The 16,383-nt window shown below is 33.9% G+C and overlaps 1 protein-coding gene across 1 annotated transcript in view; it reads right to left on the reverse strand.

The window, feature by feature from the left end:
• Window positions 1-16,383, reverse strand: part of LRP1B (LDL receptor related protein 1B) — a 634,437-nt gene that overhangs the window by 131,213 nt on the left and 486,841 nt on the right. The window contains exons 38-41 of the mRNA XM_053982292.1: window positions 14,784-14,910; window positions 14,478-14,629; window positions 14,066-14,190; window positions 10,621-10,992 (exon numbers count right to left, since the gene is read on the reverse strand). Of these exons, the coding sequence (XP_053838267.1) occupies window positions 10,621-10,992; window positions 14,066-14,190; window positions 14,478-14,629; window positions 14,784-14,910 (776 nt within the window). The remainder of the gene's footprint in view (window positions 1-10,620; window positions 10,993-14,065; window positions 14,191-14,477; window positions 14,630-14,783; window positions 14,911-16,383) is intronic.

A 16,383-nucleotide genomic window follows, 5' to 3' on the forward strand; every position in this document is an offset into this window, starting at 1 on the left:
CTGTTTATTTTTATTGTAATCAAAATCTTATAATTATCATGAATTTAAATGAAAACAACATAGAGGGCAAGACCACTGTTAATAACACTTTACTATATTTATCAATTCTAACAATCATTAAACTGCTATTACCACTACAGAATGCCCAGATAACACTTCAGAAATAACAGACATTCATTCAAGACAATAATTATTTAGTCTCATCTTCAAATATAATTTAAACCAGGTCTTGGCATTTTTTCAATAGTTACTTGTATTATTTAGTGCCATCTCTCAATGTATTACAGCACTGACATGCTGTACTAATAGGGATCAAAGTACCCTGTTGTTAACAGTATTGGCTTTTGCTAAACACCTGAAAATTACTGGAAAAATACCAACTCTGAAGGCCTCAGCATCAATATGTAATTTTAATAAGCCATGACACCACACTCATTCATTCAACACAAAAAACTGTAAGCTAGGAAAAAAAATGTCCTGAAAAGATAAATTGTATTTAATCCCAATATATAAAAGTGACAGACTGTGAGAAATAGAAATAATTATTTCCTTCCACTATTTGTGAATTACTACAGAAATATGTATGTTGATAACGTCACTTGTTATTTTGCCAGAAACAAATATTTTTAGACCAGAAGGTTCATGCAGCTTATTAATGAGCTACAGAAGACAAAAATCTAGAAATATCATTAGGATTATATTATGTTGGCTATTACAATTCAGCTGGCTGAAAGATGTAATTTTTACTGTGCAGTTCATATATACAGAACAAAAAGTCCCAACAAGAGGTTGATCACTTTAAAAGGGTAAATACTGAATCTAAATTTCAAGGCAAATAAATCAAAACTATGAGGCCAATAATGATGTATCAGTTTTCTGTATTTTTCTTGTTAAAGCATTTGGCTATCTTCTGATGTCACATTTTGTGACATATCTGTGTAGAAGTAACAATGACTTGTATTCAAGAAGAAACAACAGAAAAAATAAATGAGATGACGCTCCTTAAAGGGAGGTGAATATGTGTAAAAAATTGTTTCCCCACTTATGAAACAGTATTTATGAAACAATATTTATGAAACAAACCCCACTTTCGGTTCATCTACAAGTAACTCAAAATATTGAAATATAGTGAAGGTTTTAGAAATCATTCTACTGAAATTCAAAGATAATAAGTTCTTTCAAATATCGTAATAGAGATTTCCATTTAAATTATATGCTGAATCCAAATTCAAAACTACATACAATTCCCTGAACTAAAACAAATGTTCTTAGAAATATGATTTAACTATTAGGTTTCTCTGTGCAGAATCACAACTTGGTCTCAATGGTCCTTGTGGGTCCCTTCCGACTCGGATATTCTGTGATTCTATTAAAAAATGACAGAGGTATTGACATTTTCTGACCAATTCTACACTGCATTTGTAATGAACAAACCATCAAACAAAGCTATTTATTGCTCTTTGTTTGTAAGATGACCGAAAAATAAAAAATCATTTTCCTGGTGTAACCCTTTGAATTTCTATCAATTTTAGCTTTGTTTCCTGTCTGAGTCTGTCAAGAAATTTGAGAGCAAACTGGTTACAGAACACAGTCCAAAACTTTTCTGTAGCAGACAAAAAGTAATTATGTTGTTCCTGTCACAGCGAGATGTGATCAACTAAAACACAACTACAGAGATGAAAGTGCTCTTCAATACCAGATTTCTTGTTTTATGAGTAATTTCTGTACTAAAGAGGAAAAACTCAATTTTCCCACGGGTATCAGAAAGCCAAGTTCCCCCTTCTTACATCATACTGCAGTTCCATGTCTAGGCCTGTGAATGGTGACAGAAGGTGGTTTCATTGCAAGTTACTGTTTATAAAATGGTAATTTCTAAATTTTTAGACAATAACTACATGGAAGGTTATAGCATGTATGGAGACAAGCAAATATTTAGCACACATGAAAAATGTGTTAATAAATTATCTAAAATATGCAGTTTTGCAGAAAAACCTTTGTCATACAAATTGTTACATACATAATTGAAAAAGAAAAACTCAGAGTAAAAAAGTATGCTCTTACAAAAAAAAAAAAAAAGAATCAGAGGAATTCAATTGCTACAAGACAAGAAACAAAATAATTAAAAAGAAAACTAACTTCTTCAAACACACACCAAGTTCATTTTCTTAACACCACCAAGAGCATTCATTCTGAAGGATTTACACCAGGCACACACTTTTATTTGCTAATAAACTTTTAGTTTTATCGTGTTCTGTACTTATGGAATTGACAACTCAACCAATATAGAAGTGACTCATTTAATAGCTTTAGAAATCTATAAATAAGGTGGTTTTAAAGTCAAGGGCAGAAGATTTAGAGAGTGATACAACTTTTAGATAAATTCTTACAATGGATAACACAAGTAACTTTGTTCTTGCTACATTGTGGTATGTGCTGGATATGCCAGCAGTGCATTTTTTCACCAATTTATATGTTTCTAGATTAAATTTGTTTGTTTATTGGGTTTTTGTTTGTTTTTGTTTCGGGTTTTGTTTGTTTGTTTAGCTGTTGATGACTCCCCAAATTCCTGTAAATCTTTTTATCAGTGATAAACAGTTACCAAGGACAGATTTATCCTAGAAATGGTCCTTTAGGCTTTAGGCTGCTCCTTAAAACATTTCAGCAACTTTATATTTCTAAAGACAGGACACTGGAGAAGATTCTTAAGCAGTGTTATATCAGTACCGATTTGCATGGATATTATTTTATATTTACTGATTTCATACTCCTTTAAAGAATATTCTAGAGCACTTTTTTCCTTAAATTTAATTTATCATTATATACTCAGCTACTAGAAAATACATCAGAAATATGTACTCATCCTCTCTGATGCTACAGTTGGGGGATTTAGTCCCAAGGTTGAAAATTAGCAATTTGTTTACTCTAAGCTTCATATTTCTGCAGCATCATGTAATGTTCTGAATTGGTAAAGCATAAAGAAACTGGAAATGAAAAGAATCCCATTTGTTTCACTGACATATTGAATTAAAACACTGATGGCATTAGATGCCTATAGCACTGATTAAATTTATTCTAGCCATGAAGCAACAGTTTATGATTTTCACATGAATAGCATACTTAAATGAAAAGAACATTAATACAATATGATATTAATATACAAATACTCACATTATTCACCTGCCACTGACATTCCGAATTAAGTCAGTAATGGGGTGTATAACTGATTAAATATCTACACATGAGAATGCAACAGCCTATGATTTACAAAGGCAATGCCAGAGCGATCACATCATTACGTTGCCAAATGCCATCTATCACTTTTACTGAAGTTAACGAAGATAGATTGCATCCCACAGATGAGATGCAGCCTATAAATATTGCCATGCTGATCTTCATCTGACTTTCTCGGGGAACAGACAAGCAACAAATCAATAACTGAAGAACTCAGAATATGCTCCCATATTAATAGAACCAGAAAATAAAAATACAAAAGGGCAAAGTTTAAATTATCCAATAATAGTTGAGTTTGGATATATATATATATATATACACACACACACACTAGTTCTCCATTTCCTAGATTTTTACCTCTTATCTTCTGTTTTGAAACCATCTAGAAAGTGTACAGTCAAAACTTTTCCAGTTGCACCACTTCAATTACCTTGTTCCTTTAATTTCCTATTTCAACCAACTCCTTTTATTTAACAATGATGCAAAGCAAGAACAACTGTCAACACCATCAATTCTTTTAACACTGAAAAGCCATCAAAGTAATAAAATTGAGCACAAACAGCACTTTGCTATCAGAACATTGGCCACGGCTTTAACGATCAGTATTCATTCTCTGACTCAGTTTTGCAATTTCCTTTTCAGGATTCAGCCTGCGGATTGTTCCAGCAGGCTGGTCGCAGGAGGGGGCCGTGGTTTCTGTCACTCTGTTTGTGTAGGATTATGGTGACGGGTAACAGGTGGTCACTGTTTGATCTGGGGTGAAAGAAAAGCCTCGGGAGCAACAAGGCACCTGAAGGAAAGTGTTTATTTTCACATCTCTCACTGACTGCACAATCAGAACTTCACAGAATTCTCACCCTCACTTTGCTCCTCAAGTACCAGAAAGCCTTTTGCTAAACAATAGTTCTAAGACAGAACTAAGTTTATAATAAACTGCAATAACCAATTATGACATTCTTCTATTTAGCCTGAGAATATAATTTAGTTTCAGAGTATATGTAAAGTTTGCTAAAATTATACCAAAAATGAGCAAATATCTGTACCATTTTTCTCTGTCCTTAAAAAATAAACCCATGCTATAGGCTATCCCATGTAAAAGATTTTTAAATGCAATAAGACAAATCGAACAAAGGCTTTGGGTTCTTCAAGGTAACAAGTAGCTCAAGTCCAAGACACCACAAACATCTCCATGGATGTGACCTTATTACTCCTTCACACTGCCTGAGACAATATTGGAAAGAATGAACATTTGTTGGGAATGATATAAAGAAACATAAGACCATTCTAAAAGCAGAAAAATCCCTCACTCTTTTTGTTGTTTCTTGTTTGTTTGTTTGTGGAAAGTGTAATACTGAAATCTCATATCTAGCAAAACATTTGGTGTCTGCCAAAACAAATCAACAGATTTTTTATGACTAAATCTATAGCTATCTCCAATTATTTTTTTCCAGACAATGGATATAGCCCTTCCACAAATGTTCCCTGATTATTTACCGAGGAAAACCACAAGAGAGATGTAAACCTGCAATACTCTGTGCTCTGTTATCTGAGATATAGCTTACTCCTTTACTAAATTTAGGGATTATCATAGGGTCAGCAGGAATAATGTAGGAATAAAGGACTAATGATACATCAAAAACTTAAGAAAATAGAGGGAACTCAACAATTTAGGAAGCCAATAGTATTTTATATAACTGGAACCCTCCCAAGATGTTTCAACAAATTATTACTAGTTAGCAAGTGCTATGATATCACAACTTCAATGTAGTTAAACATATCCATATAAAAGAAGGTTTAAAAGAAGAAAGAGATCTGGAATGGAAAGCTAACACAAAGATGGAAGTGTTTTACTAGATTATTAAAAATCTCAACAATTTTCATAGAAGTAATGTTTTCCTACTTACAGGAGCTTACATTCTAAAAAGACCCCAAAACTCTTCACCCTTACCACCTTCAGAACAATATCACAACTATCCTAATAAGCTTTCTAATAAATATGTATAATCACACACTTTTATTGTTGCTGTTGAAAAAGAGCTATTTGAGGCTTTAATGACAGAATAGCCTAGTAAAGCCTCATGATCTAATAATATTTGCTAGATCACATTACCCTTTAGAAAAAAAACCCAATAAAATTAAAGGGATGTTCCTCTGTAGCTTTTTCCTGACAATTCACCAAAGTTTTACATGTTATGCAACTAAATCACATCTGCTGATAGAAAAAAATAGCAAATGTGTACATCAATATAAATTTAAGGGCAATGCTTAAAGTTGAATAAGTCACAAACATTGTTAATTCTTCATGAACAATCTCAAGTGCAATAGGCAGGAACTGTTTAAATGCAATAGGCAGGGACACCTTTCCTCAGTAATGAGGAATGCTCAGGACATACCAAACTAAAAGATCAGTGTGAGTCAGCTCCCACCATTAATATATTTCAGAGTTTCATACCAGGAACACCTAAACTAAGCATGAAAAGTGCAGGAATACACATTTCTAAAATAAAATTCAAAAATATTTAATATAAAATTAGTAAACTTTATCTACCTATAACAACAACCATGGATTTTACCCAATGGTCTTAGTCTAGTGGGAGATACCCCTGCCCTGGCAGTGTCTTGGAACAAGATGATCTTAAAGGTCCCTTCCAGCCAAAACATTCTGTGATTATCTGATTCTCTAATATGCAGCAACATACAAAAAAAAAATATATTGACAAACCAGACACATTTTTTTCTCTAACAATGTTTGCATTGTATTAATAAATGTTATTTTTTACTATTTAAATATCCTAGATTTAACAACAGCCTCTCACTTTCCCTCCTTTAAAAAGTGAAAAATCACTGGACCTTGAGTCCAACACACACAGTTACCATTAATCCCATTCATTTATGAAATGAAAAACAGGAATATTCAAGTATTTATTTTTAACAGATTAAAAAGTTCTTTCCTGAAGAAGAAAGCTCAAAACTAAAGGGATCTCATACAATGTACAAAATGTACATTCTCTGCAAGAGAAATGGGAACATAAATGCCTTTTTGACAGTTAAATTGGACCCATTTAGTTGGGAAGAATAGCAGCACACATTGGAACATCTTTAAAAGATTCAGACTGTAAAAAGGCTTAAAATAAATCACAGGACCTGACACTTTACGTTAGCAGTGAAAAGATTTTTGCGTTCCTTGGGCATGAGCGCCTCAGGTTCAAAACAGGAGAGTTTTTTTCACAAAACATTTCCTTTTTGTGCTGTGAAAGACACTACACTGGCAAAATGTCTCAGTGCCATTGTTTACACAGGCAGGAGAAAAAACAGCTCACTGAGTGTATGTCATCTTAATACTTTTCCCTCTTTCTCATTTGATTTTTTTGCTTTTCCTTGCCTCCACCTTTTTTCTGTAATTTTAACTTGTTTGTTGGTCTTCTGTCTACTGTTGTACCCCTGTATAAACCTACTGGAGCACTGCACTGCTTTTCTGCAGGTATACTGAGGCAGGCTTTGGTTAGTGAATATATTACTTCAAACTTCTCCTTGTGATAAATAAATAAATTAAAAAAAACACTAATAGACTAGAAACTGAAACATTAACTTCTAAAAAGGCTTCTTTGTATAAACATAAGCTTTGAAATAACATAGATCAGCCAAAAGAAAATTATTTGTGGGAAACCAGAGGCAAGAACAAGGTTCTTGCTTTTAAAAAGTGGGAATAAGAAAGGTTAACCTGATAAAGTTACTCAGGAAAAAAAAAAAAAAGAAAAAAAAAAAAAGAAAAACAAAGATAAAGCCACTGCTGATTGACCCAATGAGGTTAGAAATATGAAAGAATCTCCTCAAAAAAACCCCTACATTGCACCAATAATGCAATTGTTAGGGCATGGCACTGTGCACATCCTAGACTGGTTTATTGTTGTTGTTGTCATTGTTTCTTCCTGCTGAAGACGGGACCCCACCAGGTACAGGAATCTTTGTGAGTTTTGAATCTGTTTTTAGTGAACCGGAACAAGTTAGATAAAGTTGTTTATACGCTGTAAATCTACGTTCCCTGAGCCAAAAACCTGTTAGCTAATGGGTTGTTTATGAGTTGCAAATCTGTTCAGTGAGGTGAAAATTTGTCAGATAATGGCTTGTTTATGAATTCTAAATCAATATTCAGTGAGTCGGAACTCTGTTAGATAATAGCTTGTGTATGGGTTGTAAATCTGTTTTCAGTGAACTGGAAACATGTTAGATAATGGGTTGTTTCTGGGTAGTAAATCTGTTCTCAGTGAGCTAAAAACATGTTAGATAATGGGTTGCTCGTGAGTTGTAAATCTGTTTTTAGTGAGCTGGAAACCTGTTTTACAAAGATCTCTACGAGTCTTAAGCGTTTTTAGAGTGCAGAAAAGTTCACGGATCTATTAGATTTGAGCAGCAGCTCTGATTTCAGGGAGGGAGAAATCCGTCTGAAAATAGATCCTTTATGAGCAGATTTACATTCAGGGAATGAAAAATCTGGGACAACAGTGTCTTGGATATATCATACCCTATTTCCTCTATTAAAGTCAATTACTGACTAAAGGTTTGCACTATTTGTAGTCTTCAACTTAATGAAGCAGAAAAAGAGTGTAGAAGTGATATAACCACACTGGGTATTTCCAATGGGGTTTTGAATCTCTTCCTAATAAAGGAAGATTTCCTACAGATGCATTCAAGTAAATTTAGAGGAAAAAATAGCAAAATTAATGTCAAGTATGTTATTTTTCAATCCTGAAATGAAAAATTATTACTAAAATCTCTCAGCAGGATTCCATTTAATAATTTCTAGATTCTTAATGTGGAAATACGACAATTTCAGAATTTTTCATCTTCCAGTGAATGGAATTACTGGTGTCAACCAATCCTACCACTGCTCTTCTCCTTATAGGTGGAGGTTGAACAAATATCTCCACTATATCAAGCAGCTTCATGAACTGTCTGCTGTTTACAGTGAGAGAAAAATCACGCGCAGACTGTGGGATAGAAGGCTACAAAAATACCAGCTGAAAAAGAATGACTCAAACTGAAGAGGTTTAAAACACATGAAAGAGAGCAATAAACATATTCATGTATGTTATATCCCTTCTCACTTAGAAAGAAGCATTTCTACAGAAGTATTTCTACAAAAATGCCATAGTTCACATGTACATCCCAAGCATGTACAATGAAGGCTTTTACAAGGATACAAATTTTCACCTGACATTCAATTATTCAGAGAGCTGACTCTGCTAATGAAAAATGAAATCTGGCATATTAAGCTACAAGTAGAAACACTTCCTAACAATTTCTTAAAACTATAATTCCCAGCTATACTTTATGGAATGTCTTTAGCTCTTGTAGAGCAACCTATTATGAAGTAATGAGGAATACTTTATTGTTCTTTTAAAAACCAATTTCTATCTGCATTAGTGCTTCACCAGTATTTATTTCTCCTCTTTGTCTGTTCTAAATGTTGAAAATTCCAGCAACTTTTCATATAATACATTTAATCTCTTCTTATAAAACAAGAGTTTAAATTGTGCTTCCATGTCATCACTGCACATTTCTGTCTCTCACGCAGCTAGGCTCAACGCTGAACCCCTTGGTGCTTTTCTGGGAGTAATGGGAACATCCTGATAACATTGCTTAGTTTATCTTTAACATATCACAATACAGATGTCATAAATTCCTCTAAGATATCCACACATAGGAAATAAATGGAAAAAAAACCTAAACACCTTGAATCATATATCATCACAGAATGGTTTGTGTTGGAAGAGACCTTAAAAGATCATCTGCTTCTGCCCCCTGCCAAGGGCAGGGACGCCTTCCAGTATCCCAGGCTGCTCCAAGCCCCCTCCAGCCTGGCCTTGGACGCTTCCAGGGATGGGGCAGCCACAGCTTCTCTGAGCACCATGTGCCAGGGGTTACTACTCTCATAATGAAGAATTTCTTCCTTGTATCTCATCTAAATCTGCCCTCTTTCAATTTAAAAACATTTTAAATGCTTTTCCATGCATTAGTGCCAACTGTCTTCATAACCACAAATGACTCCACAGAACTTCAGTGCAGAGGTAAAACATACAACAACTATCCAATGTCACTTGTGGAATAATATTTTGTCAGTTTGCAGCTGTTTAACTTTTTTTATTTCCTAAAATATATTCCCATTAACATGCAACAGCAAAAGGTGATGCATCAAACAAACTTCCATTTTTCCTCATCACTCTTTGGTCTTGTTATTGAATTGACCCAAGAAAATAGCTAAATCTAGGCAACATAGCATAAATAGAAATTCGTATGAGATTTATCCACATCTTAAGGAACAAATACTACATAGCACACAGGACATATTGGAAAACAATTACTGAAATTGCAGCCTTCAAAAAAAACCAGACAGTACTGAAAAAAGACAAGAGAACAAACAAATAAATTATCTGCATCTGTTAAGTGACTACAAATGAATGTGGTTTGTTGCATATCTTAGAAAAAACTAAGTAGAACAGAAATGAAAAAGAGCAGAAGTGTTTACAATTAACACTTTTGTTATGTATATTTATGGTATTTAGCATTAAGGATGTATTCCTTATGTATTCATATTCAGATTTTCCTCAAATTCAGATTTTCCCATGACAAACCTGGTACCTTCCTACATACACCTCGTATTACAGTTGTGTCAGACTTGGCTAATAAACATTTTGTTGCCAGATATTGAGATTTTATTGAGACCTCAGATGTAAAATATGGTTTGTCTAATCCTGAAGACTTTGGTGAAGATGCTGGCAGAAATTTCTTGATAATAGTGCTGAGCTTCAAGTCTCAAAGGCTAGAAAGGCTAGATTGGAATTTGCCTCTGATTATCAATGAGCACAAATCCCCTTCTTGGGCTGCACTTCAAGAAGGGTGAATCAACTGAACACGCTGACCAAGGTCTTAATATTTTATACTGGGAAATGGCTACAACAGAGACTTCACCCTCACTAACTAGAAAAAGAAACAACCAAATAGTGTAATTTCCAAGCAATGCACAGTGAGGTTTTGTTTCAACAGTAAAGCTCCTAAAATCACAGTAATATAAATTAAGCATTGCCACCATCACTTCTGTTTTCTAGTAAAATGCTTCACATCTCATAAGCCCATTTTAAAACAAATTATTTTGAAGTGGTTAATGTTTAAATATATTTTACAGGGATAAAATATAAGAATTAATTATGGTAAAATTTCATTGACTTTTTTTCTCTATAAAGCCAAGTGATCACCAACTTTTCACTCAATAAAGTTTATTGAAATAAAACAGGCATATTGCAAAATATGGGGTTTTTTTGTTTTGTTTTGTTGTTTTTTTTTTTTTTTTCTTTTCTTTTTGTTTTGTTGTTTTTGTTTTTTTTTACTTACTTTCAATTAGCACTTTTCTGCCTGCCCAGTTGTCTTTAATAACTTGGATGTTTCCATAGTGGGCATCACTGAAGAATATGCGATTGGTGCCCCTTCCCTTCAGGCTGTAGTCGAAGGCCAGCGCTATCACATTTTTGAAGTACTCTGGGTTTTCGTAGGGCCTCACTGGAGAATTCAGGTTGGTTTCATCTGAAAGGTGGATGCTTTTTAATATTGTCCTTCCTGAGTAGAGCAGGTAACCCTCGTGCCTGAGGCAGCTGATCCCATCCTCTGCCAGGTACCCGTGAGCGCAGGCACAAGTTCTCCGCGCGTTGCCGCGGTAAAGGCAGAGCTGGTGGCACCCGCCGTTGTTCTTGGCACAGACGTTGGTACCTGGGAAAAAGCATAATACAGCCTGTCTGTTATAAATAAAAATATACTTAGTTAACTTAAATAGAAATGAATTTTTATGTGTTCTGGGAACTCTCCTCTTAAAAAATTATTTGGGCTATGTTCACGAGGAAAACAAAAGGCCAAAAGAGCAAATAATGCAATTTTAACCACACCAAAACATAATTTTAAAGAATACAATTAATGAGCAAATACAATTATGAGGAAATACTGTTAATGTCCTTTTCAATTCACAACAGCACATATTTTATGAATGGAAAAAGATGGATTATTCCTCCAAAACCAGCTGAAAACTTAGAAAATGTTTCAAGTCTTTTGAGCTTTAATTTTTTTTAAAACACCTGTTACTGGCAAAAAGTCAAATTTAGCTACCACCAGAATACAGTACTGCTTTAAGGTATTTTCTACCAAGTTAAATATGCATGTATTGACTGGTAAAAAACTGCGTGAATCCAGTTCCCTGTTTTTTAATGAAGACTTTTCCCAGCATTTTGTTCTAATTTAATTCAAAACCTGACTTCAAAAACTTACTCCCTGACAATTGCACACCATTAAGGAATCACTGTCAAATTAGTAAGCACACTTGTTGCAAGTATTATTTAAAATAACAATAATCATCAATAATTTGGAGCTATTTGTCTTTCTTTTTTATTTTGGACTATCTATGAACTATTATTATAGCTAGTTGAGATAATTCAGTTTCTGTTTCTGACAGCCCTTTCCACCTAAGTATTCAGCTTTTTTAGTATAGTAATTTTCCCATTTCTGAAAATTTTCTGCATAATGAAGGTGAATAAAACATTTTAATAGAATGTTTTGAGGTTCAAAACTGCAATTGTTGGGAAGATGTAGTATCTGAAAGTACTGTTGATTGAATTCTTTAACTGATACATTTCAAGCTGAAAATCCTTTTAAGAAAAAATCATGGCAAATGAGAGATAACGTGTTCTTTTTAAAGTGGAAATATTTAATTTTGTTCTCCTAGGAAAAATTCCATGAGCTAGTCCTCTGGAGTTATGTAAAACATGTGGAGATTCAGCAATACACATTTTTACATTCCGTTTTCTTAAAAGGTACTTTAAAAATTTTATTAGGCTAGAAAAGTTAATATCTGTTTGGAAGGATGAGAGGTTGAGAAGAAAAAAAGAAAATATATGAAACAGATCCTCAAGCTTCTGAAATCTCTTGGAAAACTTCAATGCTTCCATGGTTTGTCAGCTGTAAGCATCTTTAAAAATGGCCAGTTCTGAAGCCAGGGTAGTCAGGGCATGTCCTTGCACACCTGTAAAATTGCACTGAAGGGTGGGAATCTTTGCAAGTCCCACTGCAGGACGGATTCATCAGAAAGGGTAAAACAGGTGTTTGAAAAAAAAGCATCAATCACAATCAGCACAGCTCATCAGGGTGTTTGGGTTTTTTTGTTTGGTTGATTTTTTTGTTTGAGGGTTGTTTTAATAGCAAAATTCAGGAAACTAATTACACTGGGTTTTTTAAACACTTAACTACTTCTAGTCCAATAAACTTAAAAATATATATATATATATATAATAGTGTGAGAGAGAAAAACATTCCAAAAACATTTTTCACCTGTTTTTTCCCTTTTGTCCTTCTGGCTCACTGACATCCCCTCCCAATGACATTAACCATTTGTACCCTAGTAAAATTTGAAAAATGTATTAAAAAATCATTCAGGTATGTTTTTAAAACTAACATCAGTAGATTTTTAGCCTCAGTAACCATTTCTCCTGTTCCTTATGTGATCAAGTCTATAAATCCATCAATCAAAATTACACATAAAGAAGCATTGTTTTATCCCACTGTTCTATTCTCCTCATTCTATAATATAAAGCCCTTCCAAGCCAGCAGACATTAACAGTTTCTAGCCTAGTTAAAAGAAATGGATTTTGGTGTGCACTTATTTTTATCCACAAAATATGATGCTCTGAAATTGCATGCAGAAATTATTAGTAAGATTATTATGCATATATGTTTGCAAATTATTTTTTCTCAAAAATAATTAATTTTTAAAGAGTTTTATTAATTCATAAATATGTTTCCTTTCAAAATGCAGATTTATTTAACGTCATATTTAAGGCAGTTATTTGGAGAGATTGATGTAGAAGAAACATAATCCTTGGATATATAATGCTGCGATTAAAGAAAATTTTGAGTTCTACCAACATTAGAAATATATTTGTATTAAAAACTTTATATATAATCATCTTAACATTATTTTTTTCCACTCTTTTTGAGTAAATTTCTAGAAAATTTTGTCTGGATTACCTGGTAGCAGTTTTTTTCTGAGGAAATCATCATCATTTTTGGTAGATATCTAACCAATTTTCCTCAGTAAAGCAAGTTTTTCAAGGTCTTGTGAAAACCAGAATTTTAGAAGTAAAAAGACAGTTAAATAGCAAGATTATTCTTAGTCAAGTAGTGGAGAATAAAGTTTAACTATCAGTACCATAAATCACAGCGAGTTTATAATAACTTTTGTCTCTTGAGTTTGCTAAACTAATTGAATATAAAGGAAATCTGATTATTTACAAGGTCTCTTTCTTCAGAAGGAACAAAAAAAAAAAAAAAAAAAAAAAAAGCAAGACTCAAACCCAAGTAATGTCAGCAAAAAAATATTGAGACACAGAGGATGGGAATTTCTAATATGAAAAAATTCTGGTTTGCTTTCCAATAGAAATCTGAAACTCCTGAAATTACTGTTCTGTAAAGCACAGGTCAAGGTCTCTCAATCCTAAGAGTTCAAAGTCTCTTAATGCTAAGACTCTCTTTTAAGAAAAACAAAACAAAAACCATCAAACCTGGAGTGATAGGAAGTGTTTTGGTTTTAGGTTTTCTCTTTGAAACATTCTGAAGAATTTTAGTAGGGTTTGTACTATATATTTTCTTTAGTACATTAATTTTAGTTTAAAAAAAAATATTTCAAGAGTAAAAAGTGGTGACAAAATCATTTATTACTTAATTTTTGGTATGCTTTAATATACAGAAAAAGTAGCAGGTGATATTAAAACAATCAATAGCATCCTTAAGAACAGCCAACCTTTCTCTCGTGCTCTATTAAAGACTTTCACTTCCTTCAGGTTTATTCCAAGGCCAGTCCTCATGGTCACAGCATCCGTGGCCTCATTCTTGTGGCCTCTTCTAATAGAGCCATTTGCATGTGCTCTGCCAAAAAAGTTGAAGATGTCTCATCAACAATCCTCAACTAATTCACACCAAACAAATGACTGAAGAGCAGTGGAGAGTTCACTTAACAGGGGATGGAGAAGCCTGTTCTTATCTACGCCACTGAGGCACTTTTCATCTTTCAGAACTCCCTCTCCTTGGAAACTGCGCGGGATTCCGCGATCCCGCCTGCGACCTTGCTAAGGAACGGCTAATCCTACAAAGGTGAGGCACCTGGCACCGAAACAACGTTTTGAGATTTAAAATACTTATGAAAAATAAATTACCTGTCAGACCAGTAGATGTAAGCTCCGAACACAGCAACTGAAAACATATCCACATTGCTCCCTGACAGCACAATCTCCCGACTCCCTCCACTCTCAAGGTCAATTCTTTCTATCTTGTCGGTACGAGCATCACACCAATACAATTTATTTTCCTAAAGATTAATTTCAAAGGAAACGTCAACAGGCTTGTCCAAGCATTTAATTAAGAGTTATTAAGATTACATCAAGGTGGAACACCAGTTGGCTTTAATGAAACATAACAAATACTGCATGTTTTAAGGTATGCTGGAAGACAGAGGAACCAACCTCATAATCGATGGAAATCCCATTAGGCCATGCAATCCCCAGGCTCACAAGGACGACCTTCTCAGAGCCATCCAAGTGTGCTCTGCCTATGCAAGGGCTCTGTCCCCACTCTGTCCAAAATAAATACCTAGAAGGTTGTAGAAATCACCAATTAAAATTGCAAACAAAATGCACTATTACCATTAAATGGATACCAAGAAAAAATATGGCGCTCGTGTCTCTAAATAATCTTAAGAAGTTAAACATATCGTAATACTTGTTAATTGGACACTTTGTTAAGATATTGCTTACAAATGATATACATGAAGAAATTCTTAAAACTGTATTCCATGAGTCCATATGCAATTCTATTCCTTAAAGAATTCAGCTTTTTGCTTGGGGGAAAAAAAAAAAAAAAGTTAAAAAAATAAATTCTAGAACAGAGGCTCTTGCATCTAATTGCTAACAAATGCTGGGATAATACAAGGAATACCTAATTTAAAAATGTTTTAGATATGAAGTAGTGAGAAACACTACAAGAAATGGTAGAGAAATGGGACTTTATTTGAGAAGAAAATATTTTTCAAATTCTGCCAAATGCTTCATGGGAAAAATCTGAATCTTATCTAATCTCATGTTTCTGTATATTCACTGCCACAGTTGCATCATCAATTTGGGACAAGATGCTTTGTCAAACTTCTATCTTGATAAACTTCTCGGGCTGTTGCTTCAGGTATAACAAAATGAGGCCAAAAAATCTACACAGAGCACTTCCTTTATGAACAGTAACCTTAAAGACTACAAAATCTTCTGGGCACTACTGAACAGTTCTCCCCTGTGTCTGGTGACATCTTTACACCAGTCTGTGGTTAAGCAGCTGTATTTGACTAGATGACTACAGAAATGTCAAATAATGAGGGATAATAATGTGATAAGGGTGAAAAAAATATGAATCCTATAATTTCCTCATCAGGTTCAGCTTCTGAAGCAACCCACTTTGGCTCTCGTTGTAGAGCTTCCTGGCTTCAGGAAAAATGAATCTGTTCTTATAGCTCTTGATATAACAAATAATACCATTTATACCAATGATACAATACATGCAGATTAGGAAACAGAACTGCAACATGAGTTAAATTAAAAATGGAATGCCAAAATAGGCAGTATTAATCAGCTGAATTTTAACAATCACTACATAAGTTTAATGCAATTTTATCCCGATCATTAACAGCACCTCTAAACAGAACTGAAATTGCTTTCAAGCATCTGGTCAGAGGTCAGAGAGTTATTTGAGACTTTCTTCCTTAATATAGGATATGAACTAAATGTTGAACAAAGGAAAGCAGACATTATATACTCAAACATTCCTTAAATCAGCCTATAATTAGCAGATTAAATGAATCTAAAATCCTCCAAAGAAAATCATAAACAGCTGCCAAAAATATTATATGAATAAATATACCTGATGGGAGACAAAGACAACCTTTTGTAGGGCTACATGTTCCTCACTTTTTCCTCAGTGACAATAAATAATGTCACCAACCAGCTGAATGCTGCCTGCTTCCCATCTTGGCATAACTGGCAGATTCAACGAGCTCTAATAACTGCTATTTTCTTCTCTATT

The sequence above is a fragment of the Vidua macroura genome, chromosome 7, assembly GCF_024509145.1.
Source record: "Vidua macroura isolate BioBank_ID:100142 chromosome 7, ASM2450914v1, whole genome shotgun sequence".
NCBI lineage: Eukaryota > Metazoa > Chordata > Aves > Passeriformes > Viduidae > Vidua > Vidua macroura.